The sequence below is a fragment of the Parasteatoda tepidariorum genome, chromosome 11 (genome assembly GCF_982258835.1).
Source record: "Parasteatoda tepidariorum strain Cologne lab strain chromosome 11, Ptep-v5.0, whole genome shotgun sequence".
Classification (NCBI taxonomy): Eukaryota; Metazoa; Arthropoda; class Arachnida; order Araneae; family Theridiidae; genus Parasteatoda; species Parasteatoda tepidariorum.
This window is the reverse complement of record NC_141765.1, coordinates 84,094,907-84,114,531: the sequence shown is the minus strand read 5'-3', so window position 1 is coordinate 84,114,531 and position 19,625 is coordinate 84,094,907. Positions and strand designations below refer to the sequence as shown.

At 30.9% G+C, this 19,625-nt stretch overlaps 1 protein-coding gene across 1 annotated transcript in view; it reads right to left on the bottom strand.

The window, feature by feature from the left end:
* Positions 1-19,625, bottom strand: part of LOC107446436 (peroxidase-like) — a 129,619-nt gene that overhangs the window by 26,954 nt on the left and 83,040 nt on the right. Inside the window, exons 5-7 of the mRNA XM_016061083.4 lie at positions 19,285-19,502; positions 16,792-16,962; positions 1,092-1,259 (exon numbers count right to left, since the gene is read on the bottom strand). Coding sequence (XP_015916569.3) covers positions 1,092-1,259; positions 16,792-16,962; positions 19,285-19,502 — 557 coding nt within the window. The remainder of the gene's footprint in view (positions 1-1,091; positions 1,260-16,791; positions 16,963-19,284; positions 19,503-19,625) is intronic.

The window sequence follows — 19,625 nt, the reverse complement described above, 5'->3', positions numbered from 1 at the left end:
ACGAAAAGAACTTTTTAGCAACAGATGACGCTGTCTTTAAATATAGAACAAACCTCAACAAGTTGCCAATCAAAGCACATAGTAATAAATTTTTTTAAAGTTGAATCTGCATCGCCTTCAAATCTTCATATACAATTTAAAAGATTGACACTGTTTTTACATTGTTCACTGTTCAACAAAGTACGCATTATTTTTTTGCGACGATATGAAAGTAAGATGCTCAAAATGATATACTGATTTGGAACCAAATTGTTGATTTCTGCAAGTTATATGTCAAATCAGCAAATTAAGATAAAATAGTTATTTCTGTCCCTATTTGAATGGACATTAATTATTAGCAAACATAAAAAATAATTATTTAAATAAATAAAAGTACCGATTCAAAAGCGCAAAAACATTTTGTTCATAATAGGAAACGCTACTAAAGGCATTATTTCATGAAAATTTTTAATCCAGACGATGATCTGCTGCCAATGTCTAACTGAATCACCCTATACAAAGTAGTTGCACACTTGAAATTAGATGCCTTTTCATTTTGTTTTATCAATATACAAAAAAATTTCTTAAATTTCCAATGAGGTATTTGAAATTTAGAAACTATAAAAAAATTGCTTTTCCTATTTTAGAATAACTGAAAATATGATTCATCGATACCTTTCTTAAATTTTATTTTGAATAAAAATATTTATAGTTAATTCTGTCATTAACACATATTAAATTAAAAAGTGATGTCATAAAAATAATTTATAACAATAATTTATAACAATATATCTAAAATACATATATTCGAAATTTCATACTGCTGTCACTTATAGTTTTTGAGAATGATTATGTATCCACATTGCATAGCATTTTCACTTAAATTTTGAACCCTCAATGAAAAATTTTGAGTAACAGCAAATTTTAAAAGCATAATTTCTATTATGAGGAAATACTTATTATAAGAAGAAGCTTTTATTTTCTGCTACTCATATTGGATATTTAAGAACTTAGAAATAATTGCTGCTATCAACGAAACGAAAATAAATGTTTTATTATTAAAGAAGAAGTTTTATGATTATTTTCCGCACATATTAATGTAAATGATGTACCTAACTTGCATCCTGGTTTTGGTCCTGGATAGATTCGAGCAAAATCCAAACATTGTCTTTTAAAATATTTGTAAAAAGGGTCATCAGTTGGTATTCGTATAGTCATGCAGTTAGGATGCTGATGCTCTGGGGGATATTTACAGCATTCAACATCATCTTTCTTTTCATCTGCAAAAGAAAAACATTTATACATTAAAATACAATTAATTAATCTCATTACATTTTAGATTGGAAGCACACACACATAACTTATATGCTAGGATGAAAAGGTTCGGCTTGAAACATTATTGAGTGCCTGTCTATATTTAAATAGGGAAGTTTATTTCTTTCAATTTTTCTCTTTTTCCTTCAATTTTTCCTTCCTTTCTCTCTTTCTGTGAGTGGATTTATAAACTAATTCAATACTCGAAACGAGACATTAATCTTAAAGATCGAGTTTCTCTTAAGTCCAATATGTAGAATTCTACTTTAATTTTCAGTATATAAACTGTCTGATTTCTTTTTTTCTGGAGGCAGTCGAGGGCTGTCTGTGATGTTTTGCCACCAGCCAAAAACTGTTCCTGCTCTGACTGCGTGGTAATGGCTATCTGATGAAGCTGCCATGTCAGTGGTTGCTATTTTTTATGTCTTACAATTATGTTCTTCATTTGATTGTGCACAGGATTTTGGTGCTATTTGGTGCTAAAAGTACTAAAACTTTTTATAGTAGAACATATGAAGTGTCAAAAAAACAGTTGGATGTATTTAAAATCTTGTAATTTATCGGGTAGTAATAAAAACTAACTCAGTGGCGCGACAGCCCATTAAGAGGGCCAAGGCCGACTGTGCCCATCTCAGTTTTCTTGACCTTGGGCTCTGGGGTGCAGGAGCATATGTTCCGGTCAGGTGGTCAGCCGAACGCGGAACCCCCAGTGTTAGTTCCCAAGCATGCTTGGTACTCATTTTATCGACCCACTGAAGGGATGAAAGGCTGAGTCGGCCTTGCCCGGCCCAAGGATCGAACCAAGGACCTGTGGCACGACAGCGCGAAGCGCTACCGCTCAGCCACCGGGCATTAATAGATCGGGTAGTAATAGATTTTTTATATTTCGTGAGATCCGTAACAAAAAAATTTTTTCACACGTAAAAATCAAAAACCTTTACAATTGTTTGATTGTAATTTTGATAAAAAATTGGAATAAGTTGTGTTTATACATTAATTCGTTTCACTCTTTACATTTTTATCATATTTTCAGTCTTTGATTTGTTCCTTGTTTTCTTCTCCCTAATATGATGATGATAAAAGTCATTGCTTTTATAAATAGATTTGTAAACAAAAAATTGGTATTTGTTTAGTTACATCAAAATGTAACAATATAATATCGGAATCAATTTTTCTTTAATGATGAGATTAAACAATAACTCTTGCTTGTAAGTACCTATACTATCAACATTATGTTTATTACTCTAATTTTAAATTATTTATTAAAACTTGAGAGAAGAAGTATAATTTTTTGTTTTTTGCTTCATTTTTATCATGTTTTTAAGGTAAACATTGTAAAAAATTCCTTTAATTCACCTATATATTTGAAATTTAGCTCAAGATCTTAAAAGTTCAAGCATTTTTTTTTCTTCATAAAATTCCCTATTTATTATGTTCTTTTTTATAAAGAGATTTTGTTTCAAAGCTTCCTGTGAAAGGTCCTGAATATTTTCTGAAAATATATTTTTTATAAATGTAAAGTTGAAAAAACATGTCAGTAACATGTTTTGTAAAAAGAAGTTACGAAATAATAATACGACGAAAGCTAGATAATATTATTTTGAATGAAATCAAACGTTATATAATGCAAAGAAAACAGAGACCTTTTATATCTTCCTAATATTTTATATTTGTGCAAAATAACGTTTGATTTATGGTTATGTGATGTTATCTAATATTAGGTGCTGAGCCGTGGTTGCTCAGGGGATAGAGCGTTCGAATCCCAGCGACAGTTGGTCAATACGAATTTCGCACCCGGTTTGCACCGACCACAGTGCTAACGTAAAATATCCTCAGTGGTAGAAGGATCATCTGTTAGAGTCCCCTTGCTGTTAGACTAACCGTGGGAGGAATTCGTGGTTTTCCACTCCGTCTCACTCAAAGGCGTGTTAATTCCATCAAAAGGTCCTCCACGAAGGAAAATTTCTCCCAATACTTGATCCAACAGTTTCCTTGTCTTCTTGATTGGGTTCAAAATTACAAGACTACGGAGTTGAACATTATAATAGTCGTAAACCCAAAATTGGATAGATTTTTAAACGGCGGTTATATAATATTAGCTGCTACTTGAGCTCCTAATTGGATATATATAATTGGATACGAAGATATGTTTTGGAACGCCTCTTAAGCAATCGTTACTACTGCGAGTAAAAGAAGCTTCTACCACCAAAAGCTCCGGTCAATGTTCCGAAAATATTACACCGTTAAAAAGCACTTTTGTAAGTTATAAGCACATTGTTTCTAGATACTTTTTAGAAATGTACTTCTCAAAGTTATTTGAATAATCTTCTCTTAATTCGATTTTTAAATGGTTGAAATTTTGACTGTGAATTAGATTGAAACTTAATTGTTGTCAGAGCTTTTTTAGACTTCTACTTTTTGAGAACTGCCCAAATAGTGTCTCTAATTAGTTCTTATTATGATTCCACCCTGTCATTTTGCAACTCTTTTTCTTAAAGGATAACCTCATGAGCTTATTTCAAGTTCTTTTTTCTCTTAATGATAATATCTGGGTGTCAAATATAGCGCAAAACTTGATAATAATGGTTTCGACACTCATCTGCATTTCTGAATACCTAATGTTTTGTTTTAAAAAATTGTGCTTAAATGCTTTTTTTCTATGCATTTTTTGAGAGAAGTTAGAGTTATTAAAATATTTTTAAATGTTTTGTAATGGACACATTTATTTATTTATTTAAAATACGACGAATGCCTTAAAGATAAAATTTCAATAATTTATGGCAAAATATAAATAGTAAATGGTTTATTCAATTTAATATATTTTCTTGAAGTCAGCTAATGACTTGTAAGTGGCTTAATATGCAACACGTCATTGTAGCCGAAAAAGGACGGCAAACGTAGACAAAAATTTTAAAGACACTAAAAATTGGTTAAATAACAATTTATTATATTGTTATTTTATTATATTGCTATTTTACCATATTCATCTAAGGCAGTTAAATACGATAAAAGATGGTATTCAAACTCTTAATAATGAGAAAAATCGTTTATTGACTGTTTACACTTAACGCAGTTAAACAATCAGAATTTTACCCGCGACAACTAGACCCACAGCACAGCCAACGAGATAAAGATAACGAATTCATATTTTTATTTTTATCATCGGATGTTTAATACAACTGTGGATGCCTTATAATCGAATACAAATAAGTGTGTAGAGAAAGCCTTATGACACCATTTAGTAACTTACAGCTAGCTACGAGGACTAATCTGTCAATATTACGACCAGCTTAATGGGAGTTCAAATCCCACTGTTGACCCCACAATATTTCCTTCATTTCTGCAACAAATGTGAAGTTTCTAGGGTCCAGCACTCCTCAACCTGTGACCCAGGACAATTGAATACAAAACTATCATTTACGCATAGATGGCAGCACCATAGAGCATCTTAACGCAAAAGGTCCAATATTTCCCATCTCTCAAGATAGATGGCATCACTAGACAAACTAATTAAACTTCAATGTCCGATTCACAAGATAAAACCGCAACTTAACCCACTATATAACTTTATACCAAATAAAAAGCCTACCATAACATAACTCTTGTGTCTAGTTAAAGTTCATTTTTACGATTTTGAAACCATTCTAGCTTTAAATGGTTACAAAGCTGTATAGTTTTGTATTCACGGTATTTTAAGCATACCAATTGTAAACGGTTTCTAACAGTAAAAGTAATGAAATTTTCCTAACCGTAAACTTTACAGTTAATTGCATGGACAGACTGCTGCCGGTTATTTTATTGTAAATTTGGAAAGAAAATTCTATCTGTGTATTAGGAAAATAGAAGTATTCTATTGGATGTAGTGCGAGCATATATGGTTTTTGAACCAATTTCTTTTGCAGAGCTTATCAGTTTCTCAACGTAGTGTATTATTTTTAGCTAAATGCGAGTGAATACTTTGTTTTATACATTCTTTTTCTGTCATAATATTGTCCATAAGTAACCGTAGTTCAGAATTATAGCAATTAGAACTTACGTACCTAATCTGATTCAGTACTATCCCATATTTGGAGACCTAATCTAAATGATGCAGATTAACATTTTAGTTTTTTTTTTTTTTATATATACTTATGCCGCCATGTTTATGAGTTTGGCCTATCCCTAAAAATTTACATCGGTCATATGTAAATTTTCTATTATCAAAATAAACATAATAATAATTACTAATATCGATTCTTAATTTTAAAGAAAAAATATTAGAGGCCTTCTTCTTATTACTTTTTCTGAATTTCTTTAAATTCCGATTGCTCAGATTTTTCTTGTTTAAAAAATTGCTTTTTATATGACTCTAAGAAATTGACATGCGTGATTTTTTTTTTATGTTGCAGATAGTAGCACTAATTTTAATAGAAATGTTAAATTTCTGCCGACACGAACAATGAGAATGAATTTAGAGGAGGGTGACTTCTAAAGTTTTTATTGTTGCTCTATCTGAATAAGGTCAAGGCCAACAAACGTAGTAAAATTAAATTACTTATAAAATTTAATGTTTTTTTCTTGATATTTTAAATTTAAAACAGTTTTTCATTATCGGAAATAATTCCCAGATACGTAACTTTAAAGATTTTCAATAATTTGTAAAAGTATTTTATTTTTATTTATTATCAAACAAACTACATTATTTAAGGGACTGACATTTAAAGTTAAGAGAAAAATATACCCTTTTCATACATTCTCAAGCAGCTCATACTAGAATCGGAAACCAGATTTCCGTCTAGTGATATCATTTAAAGCTTTTACATCGACGAAAAACAGAAAAACGCAATATTAGGGGGGCAATCATCACCATGTAGCAAATGCTCTGTTCTCACTTTATTACAGGTTTTCTCACTTTATTACAGGTTCGTCTCATGCGTCCAATTTTAGAATAAGGGGGGGGGGGGAGTGATTGAAATACATAGTTACAATCTTTCAAAAGTTTCACATTTGAGATAGAAATTAAAAACATTCCTTCCTTCTGCTAAATATCTACAAATTGATCACTATTTAAAAAAAGTTTTCTAAAAAAATAAATAAGACGCTTTTTTTTTTTACTTAGATCGACGATGATTCGTGCTTTTTTTTAAAATTTGTCTGAAATATTAGGGGGAAGGGAACTTCTTGAGATTTACAGTTATTGAGAAGCACATATACGCATCGTCCACAACTCCAACAACGCCCCAGTGAATTATAAAATGTCTTTTTTTTTCTTTTTTTCTTTTGTAACATTTTTTTAAACTTTTTTTTTAAAAAAATTTAATTGCGTTTCATAATTTGAAACAATCGGAAACTGCATTTGTTGCATTAGTTTTTTTTCAAGCTGAGATTTATTTGAAACTGTTCTCAGATTAAATAAAAGGCAATATATCTTCCGAAAATAACAGCAAGCCCGGCAGAAGGGGCAGAACATCACCCGGAGCGCCAAGTTACAGAGGCGCCGAATGAGACCCAGATTTATTGTTTGCTAATATAATTCGAAATATAGTTTGTTTGTTTATTTATAGGCTTTGTGTCTAATATCGTCTACACTAACTAATTAGCATATTTAAGATCACCCCCTTGAACCATTTAGACTTTTTTAATTTTTTTAATCACTGATGTTGAATAACGGAATGATATTGAATTTTCGGCAATGTTAGTTATCAATTTCGTAAACATGTAATTTTTAAACCAACCTATAAGACTACAGAACGTTTAGATCGCGTTTTTGGAAAACACTTCCCTCTTGAGGCACATATTGAATTAAATTAATCCACATTTGCATTACATTCGGAAGGAAACCGTGATTACACCAATAGTTAGTCAGACAGTATGTCTTTTATCTCATTGTTTTTCTCAACAAGGTCATTTTTGATGTGATTCTTTTCTGAAAAGAGTGCAAAATAACAAAGTCGATAAACTGTTAATTACTAATGAAAAAAAGAGCTTTTTTAGATAATCATATATTGCATTTAGAGTTTTTTTTCTTTACTTCGTCTTTCTTCAAAAAGAAATTCTTGCAATAGTTAAAAACAATATTTATTAAAAGAAATACGCCACTTTACTTTGTACTTAAAAATAATTTAATCGGTAAAATTTAATATTGAATTGAATATATAACTTGCAGAATTTTGTGAAAAGAAAATTGAAAGATATAAGAATGAAATGAATAATAAACCTTCTTCATATTTTGTAAACCGAATATTGATTTAAAAATAGTTCTGATAAAAAGATATGCGTAGAAATTAGGTTATTGCATTAAACATTTGTGCAGAATTTTGTTAATAATGTAACTAGAATCATATGATGTTACGTCATTTAAATGCTTACACAAATATAAATAATTCAGGAAATCGAAAGTTAATAAAAACTATTTTCCAAGATCTAGGTCATTGGCAACTTGAAGTCTAGGGCACGGGGGCAACAAGCTATGCTTTCACCAACAAGCAATTTAATGACTAAAATACTTTTAGATCATATACAATATCCAACTCTTTTTGGCATCGTAATTAATGAATTTTTTTCTAACATTTTAACGACTTCATTTTAAAGACAAAATCGAGTTTTTATAAGTGTCACCTCATTTTGATAAGTAGGACTAATTGATTGAAAAACCTAGACTGCCCTGCCCAATGAAGTAAAGTTCACGTATGTGCATATATTTACAATGGGTGTTTAATGGTCAAGGTCATATACACTTCTTCGTTGTTCTATAAGGAAAAGCTTAGGGTGGAGTTATGTATGAAAAGGTTAGGATAAAAAATAGCTCAAAATTCATAGTAAAAAGTGAATTTATTTAAAGTAAATAGTTAACAACAAATATTATATTCGCATTCCAATATAGTACTAAATTTTAATTATGTATTTTTTTAAAAATATATAAACACTTAAAGTAGTATCAGTTAGATATTTTGAGAAATACATATTTGATGCAAAAAATTAATTGAATAAATAAGAAAATATGACTGTCTAGAAAATGAAAGAAGAAAAATTATATTAAGTATCACTTTTTAAAAATTAATACAATTAATACTATTTTTTGCGTAGAAATTATTAGAAGTTTATGATAAAAGATAGTTAAAAAGTTAATTGTAGTCTAAATTTAACAGCAAATATTGCATTCGCATTCTGATATAGTGTTAAACTTTAAGGATATATTTTTGAAAAAATGTAAACTCATAAAAACATATGAGTTAAATATCTTGAGAAATACCTATTGGATATGAAAAATTAATTAAATGAATAAAAAATATGGCTACATAGAAGATGAAGCAAAAAAAAAAAATTTTAGTAAAAATCATCGTTTAAGTTGAAAATTAACACAATTAATGATAAAATTTTTTGCGACAAAACTATATGACGGCTAAAATAAGAAACAGTTAAGAAATTGAGGAAAATGCGTTTATTTCAAATGTTTATTGAAAGTGATTTATTTAAAGTCAAAATTTATCAACAAACATTATATTCACCTCTGTAAAATCGAACAGCAAATTAAAGAATTAATTTTGTCCTGACTATGTAGATATCAAATTACTTTATGCTTATAGTCGTAACGAAAACGAAAAATTATTAGTTAAAATGAGAGATGAATATAAGCTAGCACAAACACGTACTGAAAATTCAGACGCCTAAAAATTATTCTGTTGTGTTTAAAGACGTTTCGACTCAATTTAAGAATTTTGCCACACCCTCAACTAAATGTGTTTCAAAACTTTATCCGCCCTCAGAACTCAAATTCATTAAGTAGGTTCAACTTTTCTTTTCTTTTTTTTAAAAAAAAAATTAAATGAGTACGCATTGCTTTATTAGTCACTTCACCAGCAAATTATTTATAGAAAAAAAGCCCCACAAAATATTATATTTTTTAAAAATTTAATTATTAAATAAAAAAAAAAACAAAAAAAAAACATAGTATGTTTTGTTTTTGTTTCGTACGCCTTCATTTATTTGTTTAATATACAACGATTGCCTAAATGATACAATTTCACGAGCTTTCAGTTCCATTAATTTAAAAAAAATGTATGCCAAAATATTAATTGAAAATGGTTTACTCAATTCAGTCTATTTTCCTGAAATCAGTTAACAACTTGCAGGGGGCTCAGTAAGTGACACCTAAATTGTAGCCTAAAAAATATAGTAAACTAAACCAAATCTCTGTGAAGACACTATTATAACCGTCGTTGAACAGCGGACCCAATTTTTAGGTTTAGGACTACTCATGTTCAACTTCGTAGCCTTGTATTTTTGAACCCAATCCAGAAGACAAGGAAACTCCTGGATGAAGTATTGGGAGAATTTTGCCTTCGTGGAGGACTTTTTGATGGAATGAACCCGCATTTGCGTGAGATGGAGAGGAAAACCACGAATACCTCCCACGGTTAGCCTAACATCAAGGGGACTCTAACCCATGATCCTTCTACCACAGAGGATATTTTACGTTAGCACTGTGGTCGGTGCGAACCAGATGCGGAATTCGTATCGACCAGCCATTGAATTCCGCATCGAACCCCTGTTCTCCACATTGGAAGGCAAACACTCTATCCCCTGAGTCATCGCGGCTCTGTGAAGACACTATTGAAAATTTCTCGGAAAAAATGGGTAAATAACAATTTAAAAATTGTCATAAACTGTTCGTGAGAATGGGAATTTGTATCCAGCAGGTCGAAGAATCTCCGCGTATTAAATGGTGACTGGAGCACGTTAAATCTATCAGGGTTACAAAGTTCTCCAAGTTCCCATAACAAATCAACATCTCTGGGGGTACTAAACCAGGGATTCCTTTGTCTTCTGGGTTGGATAAAAAATTACAAGGCTATGGAGTTGAATATTGGTAGTAGTAAACTCAAATTTGGGTCAATTGCTCAACGATGTTATCAAAATAAAACATTATCTCGGAGCTGTGGTGGCTCAAGGAATAGAGCACTTGCCTGTCTATGAGGTGACCCGGTTCGAATCCCAGCGAAGGCTGGTCGATATGAATTCCGTTCGTGGCTCGCACCAACCACGGTGCTAACGTAAAATAACCTCAACGGAAGCCGAATCATGGGTAGAGTACCCTTGCTGTCATGCTAACCCTGGGAGATTTTCGTTGTTTTCCTTTCCATGTAACTCATATACCGGTTTGTCCCTTCAGAAAAGTCCTTCACGAAGACAAGTTTCTCCTAATATTTGATCCTGGAGTTCCCTTGTCTTCCGGATAGGGTTCAAAATTACAATGCTACGTAATTGCTCATTGGTAGCTGTAAACTCAAAAATTGAGTCAGCTGTTTAACGTCGGTGATAAAGTAAAATAAAATCATCTGGGTGGCTGAACGGGGGTTTTATTCCCAGCGTTGACACCACACTATTTCTTCCATTCTTTACGACATGCAGAGTTTTTAGTGCTCTGCATTCCCCAATTAGTGATCCTGGATTATTGGAATTTGAAACTCTCACTCACGCATAAAGGACAGCACCACGGTGATTAACACAAAAATCTAATATTTCCTATCCCTCACGACAGATGACAGCACCAGGTAACCTGAATACATTCCACGATTGTCCATCAAAACAGAAATACATTCTATTGTTCTTTTAAAAAAAATACAACCTAACTACAATGTCCATTACCTTACGAAAATCCTATTCCCAATGTCCAGTTAAATTTCATTCTAACGGTTTAGAAACCATACGAATTGTAATCGATTTCAAACCCGTAAAGGTAAAAAGTTTTTCTAACCTTAAACTTTACGGTTAATTGAAAGCATAGACTGTTGCTGGTTCTTTTTTTTTTTTTTTTTTTAATCGTAATTTTAGAATTAAAAGTCAAACACAATTAATTACAATTATAATGCTGCAATTGCTACAGTTGAAATAATGCTACAATTTAGTGTGATTGTTTCTCTTGTTCAAAAGTTAATACATTTTAAAAAAAAGTTAAAACAAATTAAATATTGAGAAAAACGTAACCTAAAAGATATTCTGCATTGCGTGTAAGTCCTGATACCAAATTAGTACCAGTGTTAACATTTATTCCTCATTAAATAACAAAACCAAAAATTGACTTTCAAAAGTGTTAAGTCAATGTATTGACATCTGAATAATATTAAATAGTGATTAAAAACTACATGCTTACAATGCTGCAAATAAATGCTTACAATGGATTGTTGTTGCTGTTAAAATTCATATATGTGTTTTTAAACAAAAGCACCAAATAATTTTTTAACAAAACCGCAATACCTTTTGAAAAAAGACAGAAAGAATATCTTTCTTAAGACAAAATTAAAACTCTTTCACTTTAAATAGTTGAGTCAGTCTGAGCATTGAATTAGGTCATTCAGAAGATTTCTAATGACACTAGTTAATTTCAAAGTTCTGTTTTAAAGTATAAACAGCTCTATAGAAACAAAAAATAGTTTAAATGTCTTTTTCAATAATACATATATGGTATTGGTTTCAAAATATTGCCTCTAAATATCACTTTCAGATGCGTGACCTTGGATAACCTCACTTTTATGTTGCAATTTTTCCATTATAGAATACGATTCTAAGAAAAGAAAAACGCGATACTCTGCGAACAAAAACTAACACTGCTAATTAACTCATTGAATAGAATTTCACAATTCCGAAGTTTAGGATCAAGGTTCAAGTAATTTAATCTTTAAGAACCTTCTTATCTTTAGTATAAACAATAAAAGTGAACATAGAGCAGTTCTCTAAAAATGAAAGCATAACACTCCTCAAAATTTTTAGCTTTAGCACAATTAAGTTTAAAATTTAATTCAGAGTAAAGAATTTTTAGAAAATTTATTCTAGTGATATAAATTGACTAAAATTATTACAAAAGTTTTCTATAAATACTTAAAAAAATATTTTCTTCGACTAAAAGAGCCAATTTTGGGCATTCATGATGTTGACTGGGCCAACATAATATTTTTTGTTTTTTAAATAGTGTCTAATGTTTACCAATAAAAATAACAGTTTAAAGTTTAACTAGGGCAATTACATAATAATATCTTTAACAAATAGCAACAATAGCTAAGTTGTATTACTAATAAAGGAAGTATACATCTATAAAAACATGGACAGGGGAAAAAATTTGTGGAAACTGCGGCCCATGAATCAAGATATGAGCCATTTAACTTTTAATTCTTATAGCATTAGAATTTAAAAATAGAATTTAGAAAAAGGGTTAAAATTGTGACCGTTTGAGGCTGAACGGTTAAGATAGAGAGATTATGACTGAGAGAAAGTCGGTTCTATCACTGCGAATGAGATTTTTTTTTTCAGGATTCCCTTCTTATAACTGAAAAGTGTTTTTTTTTTATTTAATTTATGTCAAAAGAAATTATTTATTTTAGTGCAAAATCTTTGATTTTTTCTAGCTGAAAAAAAGTTTAATTTTGTCTTTTGAATCAAAATAAATGACTTTTTTAAACTATTTGATCAATTTTATTTTTTTGTGCCAGCGAAATAATTTTTTTAAATAAACATTAATAATTTAATTTCTTTATCTAAATTTAACTAAATTAACTAAAGAAATTTTTAAATTTTTTATCTTGAAAAATGCTTTTTTCATACTTGAAGTAACTTAAATTTTTAAAAAAAAAAACTATTTATATATTATTTGAAAAATGCTTTAAATTTTTAAACCGAAAAAAACTTTAATCTTAAAAAAAAGTGAAGGGAAAGTATTGAAAGTGAAATAAAAAACATAAAAACCCCTTCTATTTTATTTTTATCTTTATTTATTTATTTAGTAAGAATTTTGGTTTAAGAAGCAGTTTTCTAAAAAATTATCAAAAATATGTATAGAATTCGTGTTCGGCTGACCACCGGACCGGAACATCTGCTCCTGCACCCCAAAGCCCATGGTCAAGAAAACTGAGATGGGCGCAGTAGGCTTTGGCCCTCTATGGGCTGTCGCGCCGCTGAGTTTAGTTTAGTTTATGTATAGAATTAGAATAAAAAACAAAAATCAATGTCATATTTTTGAATTGTAATTGTAAGCGTGGATATGGTAAGTTATGGAGCAAAGTTTGCCAAAGAAAGTAAATGATTGTTTTGGTACCAGTACAGAAACACACTTTTTTTAAAGCAATTTCATATATTTCAAAATGCACTCAAAAATTACAAAATATCATAAATATGCAGGATGTTTCGTAATCTTCCCCCTTAATGTATATTTTTTGAATTTTTTACAACCGTTGCTGAACAACCGACCCAATTTTGGGTTTTCGACTACTGATGTTCAATTCCGTAGACTTCTAATTTTCGACCTAATCCAGAAGACAAAGGATCTCCTGGATCAAGTATTGGGAGAAATTTGCCTTCGTGGAGAGCTTTTTGATGGAACTAACCCTCAGTTGCGTTACAAGGAGAGGAAATCCGCGAAAACCTTGTAAACCTGACAGTAAGGGGGCTTTAACCCATGATCTACTGAAGATATTTTACGTCATCACTGTAGTATCTCGTTGACCTCATAGGAAGCAGGGCTAAAGAGAATAGAAGGGCTGGTTCACTCCTTTGAAGTAGCTCTCGCCGCGCCAATCCGCCGATTTTCTCTAGTGACGTCACTTTGGCACAAAGCTCGCATTTTTACTTCAAGAACGGAGCGTTCGGCCTTACTAGCTCTAACTAATATTGGTGCATTTCTTTTTGCGAGATATTCTAAGACATTTGTTATTTTCTATAATGACTTTCCTCAGTTTTTGTAGTGAATTTACAATAATTTAAAACTATTATTGAAATGCCAGTTTGAGCGATTGCAACTTGCAAAAATTCTGATAGAAAAACAAAAGGAAAAAATATAATTTTCCGCGTGTTCCCTAAAGTAAATGAACAACTATGTAAAGAATGGATTCCGAAATGACACAGTTAATATAAAACAGCAATACGTTTATTCTGTCGTTAAGAACTTTTATAAAAATTCATTATCTAAATAGAAACCGCCTCGTTACTTCAAAAAGAAAGGCAGGTGAAAAAAATTAAAAAATGGATAAAGTCATGGAAAATTAAAATGTAAATAAGAAGTATAAATAAAATATATAGTATGTCGTTGGAATTCTCCTAATTTCATAACATATTTTTTAATGTTTATGATATTTATGATTCTAAATATTTATGATTTTTTTTAAAAATTATATTCTTTTAAATTTAAATATCTATAAATTATATCGTAAATTTAAATATCTATAAACAATTGTAAAATTTCTAACGTCATTATGAATCTAAATTATTATTTTGTTTCAGTCATTAGCGTTTAAGGTTGATGTTTCCTAATGATTAAGTATGAACAAATTGCTATTAACGGCATATTTTAAAATCAGGGATTATAAATTTAACTCAATTTATTGTTATATAAGAATATGTAGATAAAAAAAGTGTCGATAAATGCTTTCATTTTTCTTAATAATTAAAGTTGAAACTGAACTTATTAAAATAAAGTATTTATAGTGTCATTTTCGGCAACTAGTAAAACATTTTTATAAGTTTAAAATGGTATTTTTTTTAATATATTTTTTTGAACTATGTTTATGAACGGAAATAATGTGTTAATTGCGTAAAGTTTGACAGCTAATAACCAGAAAAGGTTTAACTTATTTTTACGAAGAGGAGAAAGATGCATAGTTTTCATAATATCTTTGCTTGCGATCTCCGAGATCTGTGGACACAGTGACGTCATGAGGAGGGAAATCGTAGCTTCAGCTCTAAGAGCGGAGTGAACTAGCCCTTCTATTCTCTTTAGCCCTGCATAGGAAGGCGAAAGCCCTAAGGCACCAAAGCTTTATCTTTACTGCTCAATCTTTGTCAAAAGTGAAGGGAAAAAATTATAAATTAGAGGACAAAAATTTATAATTAGTGCAAGAAATAAAAGCGTTATCAATACTTGATGCTGTTTTAACGAGAATCTGCTTGACTGCAAACAATTGATAAACTAAATATCAAAATGCATAAGTTTTTATTATATACTATCAAATTTTCAAGCTATAACAAGTGTTTCCTTTTTTTCATTTCTGAAAGATGAATTTAAAAACGTTGTATTTTACATATATGTCGAGATATTCATGATTTTCACAACTTTATGCAACGTTAAATGTTATCTCTATGCTTGAAATTTTTTAATTCCTTGTGCGACTGTAAAAAAAAGTTCCTCCCACCAGTGAAATATTACAGTTTAGTATCCCTTTGAACCAAGGCACTCCAAGGCTAATATTGCTAATACTAGTTGTTTATAGTTTTGATAAAGCTGCTTATGGTTTTTTTTTTTTTCAATTGACCTCGTAGAAGCTTAACTGCTTATGTTTTGATAATTATGGTTTAATAATGCTATGCTTAATAAAACTGCTTATGTTTTTTTTTCAATTGACCTCGTAGAAGCTTAACTGCTAATGTTTTAATAATTATGGTTTAATAATGTTATGCTTAATAAAACTGCTCATGTTTCTTTTTTTTCAATTGACCTCGTAGAAGCTTAACTGCTTATGTTTTAATAATTATGGTTTAATAATGTTATGCTTAATAAAACTGCTTATGTTTTTTGTTTTTTTTTTCAATTGACCTCAAACCAATACCTCGTAGAAGAGAGATGGTCTCGGCACGGGTTACCATATACAAGAAATTTGATCCTTTAGTGATCGAAACGTAAGGACATCTTTCGCATTTTCCCCACAGCGCAGCTTAGTAGCCCGAATGTTGTGACATTTTTCTTATAATCCCCCACTGCGAAGTTTATGTTCGTTAAGTCGGACTACTAAATAGATTCGTGTTGAGACCTTCTCTCTTCTAGAAGGCGTTGATCAAATCCCAAACTAACGAAGATCAAGCAAGTGCGTTACAATTCAGGCCACTACACCGTTAGCAAACTAATTCATAAACTATATTTCAATTTTTAAATGCGTTTTTCATGAACTTGGCTGTCCGCTGCGCTTTATTAATTTAAGGGATGAACACCCTTATATATCAAACGTACGCCTAGTTTTGATTGCTAGGGCGTTGGGTCAAGAGGTCGTGAGTTCAATCCCCGCCAACCAAAGTCTCCCCGTGTAGTGTATGGTGACTGGCGCATGTTAAATATGTCCCGTAACAAATCAATACCTCTGGGGGTACTAAATTGAAGATTGATCGTTCTCTGGTTCAGGGCAAATTACGATCTGTGGATGAATGGCTGTATGAATGGTTTCGCTCTATAAACGGGCTGTGACGTGTGTGAGGCTGAGGTTGTATTCATGGCCGTACATGGCTAAACTTAAAAACAAGAAGCGCACTTTCTGCCTTAAATTCACCTGCCAATACACGCAGGCTTGCCAGTATTTTCAGGTGGCATTAGAAACAACAACAACTAGTTCTCACCCGAAGTGTATGTTACCAGTCGTGCCCTCTTTTTGTCATGGCAGACTGACTGTTGCTTTTTGAGAAAATGTTTTTAATTGATCATTTTAATGACGAAGGAATTTATTATTCTTACAAAAAGCAAATAAATTTAAAATAAAATGCACTCACCAACTGTTTGTGCTGCTAAAGTCAAGTCGTGATCTGTCATTTGACCCCAAAAGACTAAAAGAATGTTGATGTGAGAATGATGCTCACTAACATCGTGATGCATCATAAAACTGACAACACGAGGGTTTGGTAGTTCACCGCCATCCACTGATCTCTTTGGTTCTGCGATACCTAAAATATTTTACATAATCTGAAACTCAGTACAGTAAAAGCTCGATAGAACGAATACGGCATATTACTCTATTGCTAAAGATACAAAAATTTTATGTTTACGAGTTAAAAATTATTAGTCTTCCGTCATTACTAAAACATTTTTTGGAAAATACATTTTTCTTTTGCTTTAGCAAGAAATATCAAACAAAAGAATGTTTAACTGTAATGCATTTTTATTTATTTATTATAACAATACAAAAAAAAGGAAAAACTTTTCCGTGTAATAAATTTTAATCCTGTGTTTCATAAAGCACCGTGTAAGCAACCACCGGCAAAATTATTTTCGAAACGAAATAAAGTTCTTCTAAAGTTCTTAGAAATCGTGCTACGCATTTCAAAAGAATGCTGCTTTTGTTTACCACATAACTATCGTGCCCCTTTATTTCGGTCCTTGTCAACTTTCCATTAAAATCAACATTCACTTTTATGAATTACGCAAAAAGGTATTGCACCTTATTTCGCTTTCTTCTAGCAAAAGCTTTTTACGATTGTAAAGCTTATGGTTCAAATATTCCTGTAGTAAACATTGCTGCTTTACAAATACAGGTCTGCGTAACTCAGTTTACACTCTATAGGCGAAAACAATCTATTCCAGATAAATATTTTAAGTCAAAATAGTTGCTTAAAAAAGGGGAAAAGGGAGCAATATGTCCATTAAATTTTTTTAGTCCCTTTTATTGCAATTTAAACATTAAACATGTGTATTTGCTAACAACGACATGCTTTCTATTACGACAATTTCTTCAGGTATTACAAATTGTCGCTATAACAAAACTTTTATTGTACTTTTGTAAATATATAAAAAGTGACAAGATTTAAAATATTATCAAACTATCCAGAAAAATCGCAAATATGATGAGGCTTTCTCACCTGGATGAAAATCATTAAAATCTAGAAATAATATTCCACTTTTGCGCAATTTATGAGCCTTTCCCGCATAAATTTAACGGATATGGGGCCTATAAAAGTAAAGGGTTTGATGAGAAACACCGAAAGCATAAAAATATCGCCAAATAGGTGATTTTTAATAAGTTTCAGAACTTTTAAAATATTTAAGTTATTTGTCTGTTTTAAAGCATAGATAATTCTTCAAGGCAAGATGATATATATAGCTTAAAATCGTCGCTTTGCGTCGAGTATAAGGCACTTAAACAGTGTCTTTTTATTTTCTTAGCGACAGATCTTCGAAAAAACATGTTTTAAACCCCTTCTTAACAAAAAAGGAATGCAATACAACCTTACAAAAGAAATAATGGTTGTGATCACTACTGCCATAACCTCACTCTAACCTCACCTACTGCCATAACCGTAGACAACTTAAATTACAGGAAATGCTTCTAGGTTAGGAGTTCCATTCAACTATTGATTTCGGAACTTCGTTAATATGTTACTAAAAACATTCGTTACTTTTAATTCATTTCAAAACTCACGTAACATGTTTTTACTAGTAACATTTTCAAAATATCGTTAAAACATGGTAAATTGTTGGTTGATTGGTAAATTGTTATCCTCCTCTCCGGAATCTACTCCCGTGTAATTTACAATTGTTTGCATAACCCCTCGTAATTCATATTCCTCGTAAGTCCCTCGTAATTCATATTTTTCAGCAAAATCTCTTTTTGTACCTGATAAAATTGTCTTTAAGGTTTTTCTTCTTTTGAAACTTTTAATTCAATTCTACGCGGCTCAACGCGGACTCAAGCATTGTCAATCTAGCATTCGATTTCATGAAAGCTTCTACAGTTTTTTGTACCAGAACAAAAAACCAATTTAAATATTGACAACTGAGTACCAAAAAAATACACCAGAAATAAATTATTTATGTATAAAACTCTAATATGAAAAACATGTTATAACTTGGAGTTTATCAGATATTCAGAGGTAGTCTCAGAGCGATTTCAAGAACTTACAAGAAAAAGCGAAGAAAGTGCTCACTAATTTAATAGACTTTGAAACAACTATATCTTATTATCACCAAATATTTACTTAGAAAATATTATTAGTTTCTTTGTTTCCCTGCAATTAAACGTTTCGATATTAGATATAGATATAAAGTAACTTAATTGAAACTTCAATGTAATAATTTAAGAATTGTAATTAAAACAGGAAAGAAAACAAATAAAAAAAATTCAAATTTAATTTTTTTACTCTGTTTTAGTTGATTTCTGGATTCATTACCTATCCGCGTAATTTCAAAAAATTGTCGCGTCCTTCTCGCATAGGTTTAAACATATTTCCGCATTATTTATAAGGTCAAACCAATAAAAAAAATGAACTTACCATCTGCGTATTCCGGTGGCAAGTATCGAATCATTGAAGATCGTGCGCTTCCCCAAGATGGATGCTCAAGATTATTGCACATACCAGTCAATGTCCTGTATCGATTCAGTTCACACTTAACAGGCTTTAGAAAAGCAGGACAAATGTCTTTGATAGCTGTCCGACTTGTGTCAATACGAGGAAAAGCATTAAGAATTGTGTCACGAGAAATTTGAAACCTGTAAAGAGAGTTTTCTTTCTTCAGCGGAAAAAAATACATTGTTTTATACGTCCAAAAAGGCTTTTCTAAGTTGAAAGCGTTAAAATTGACAAACAGAGAAGACTTTAAAACTTTTTAATTT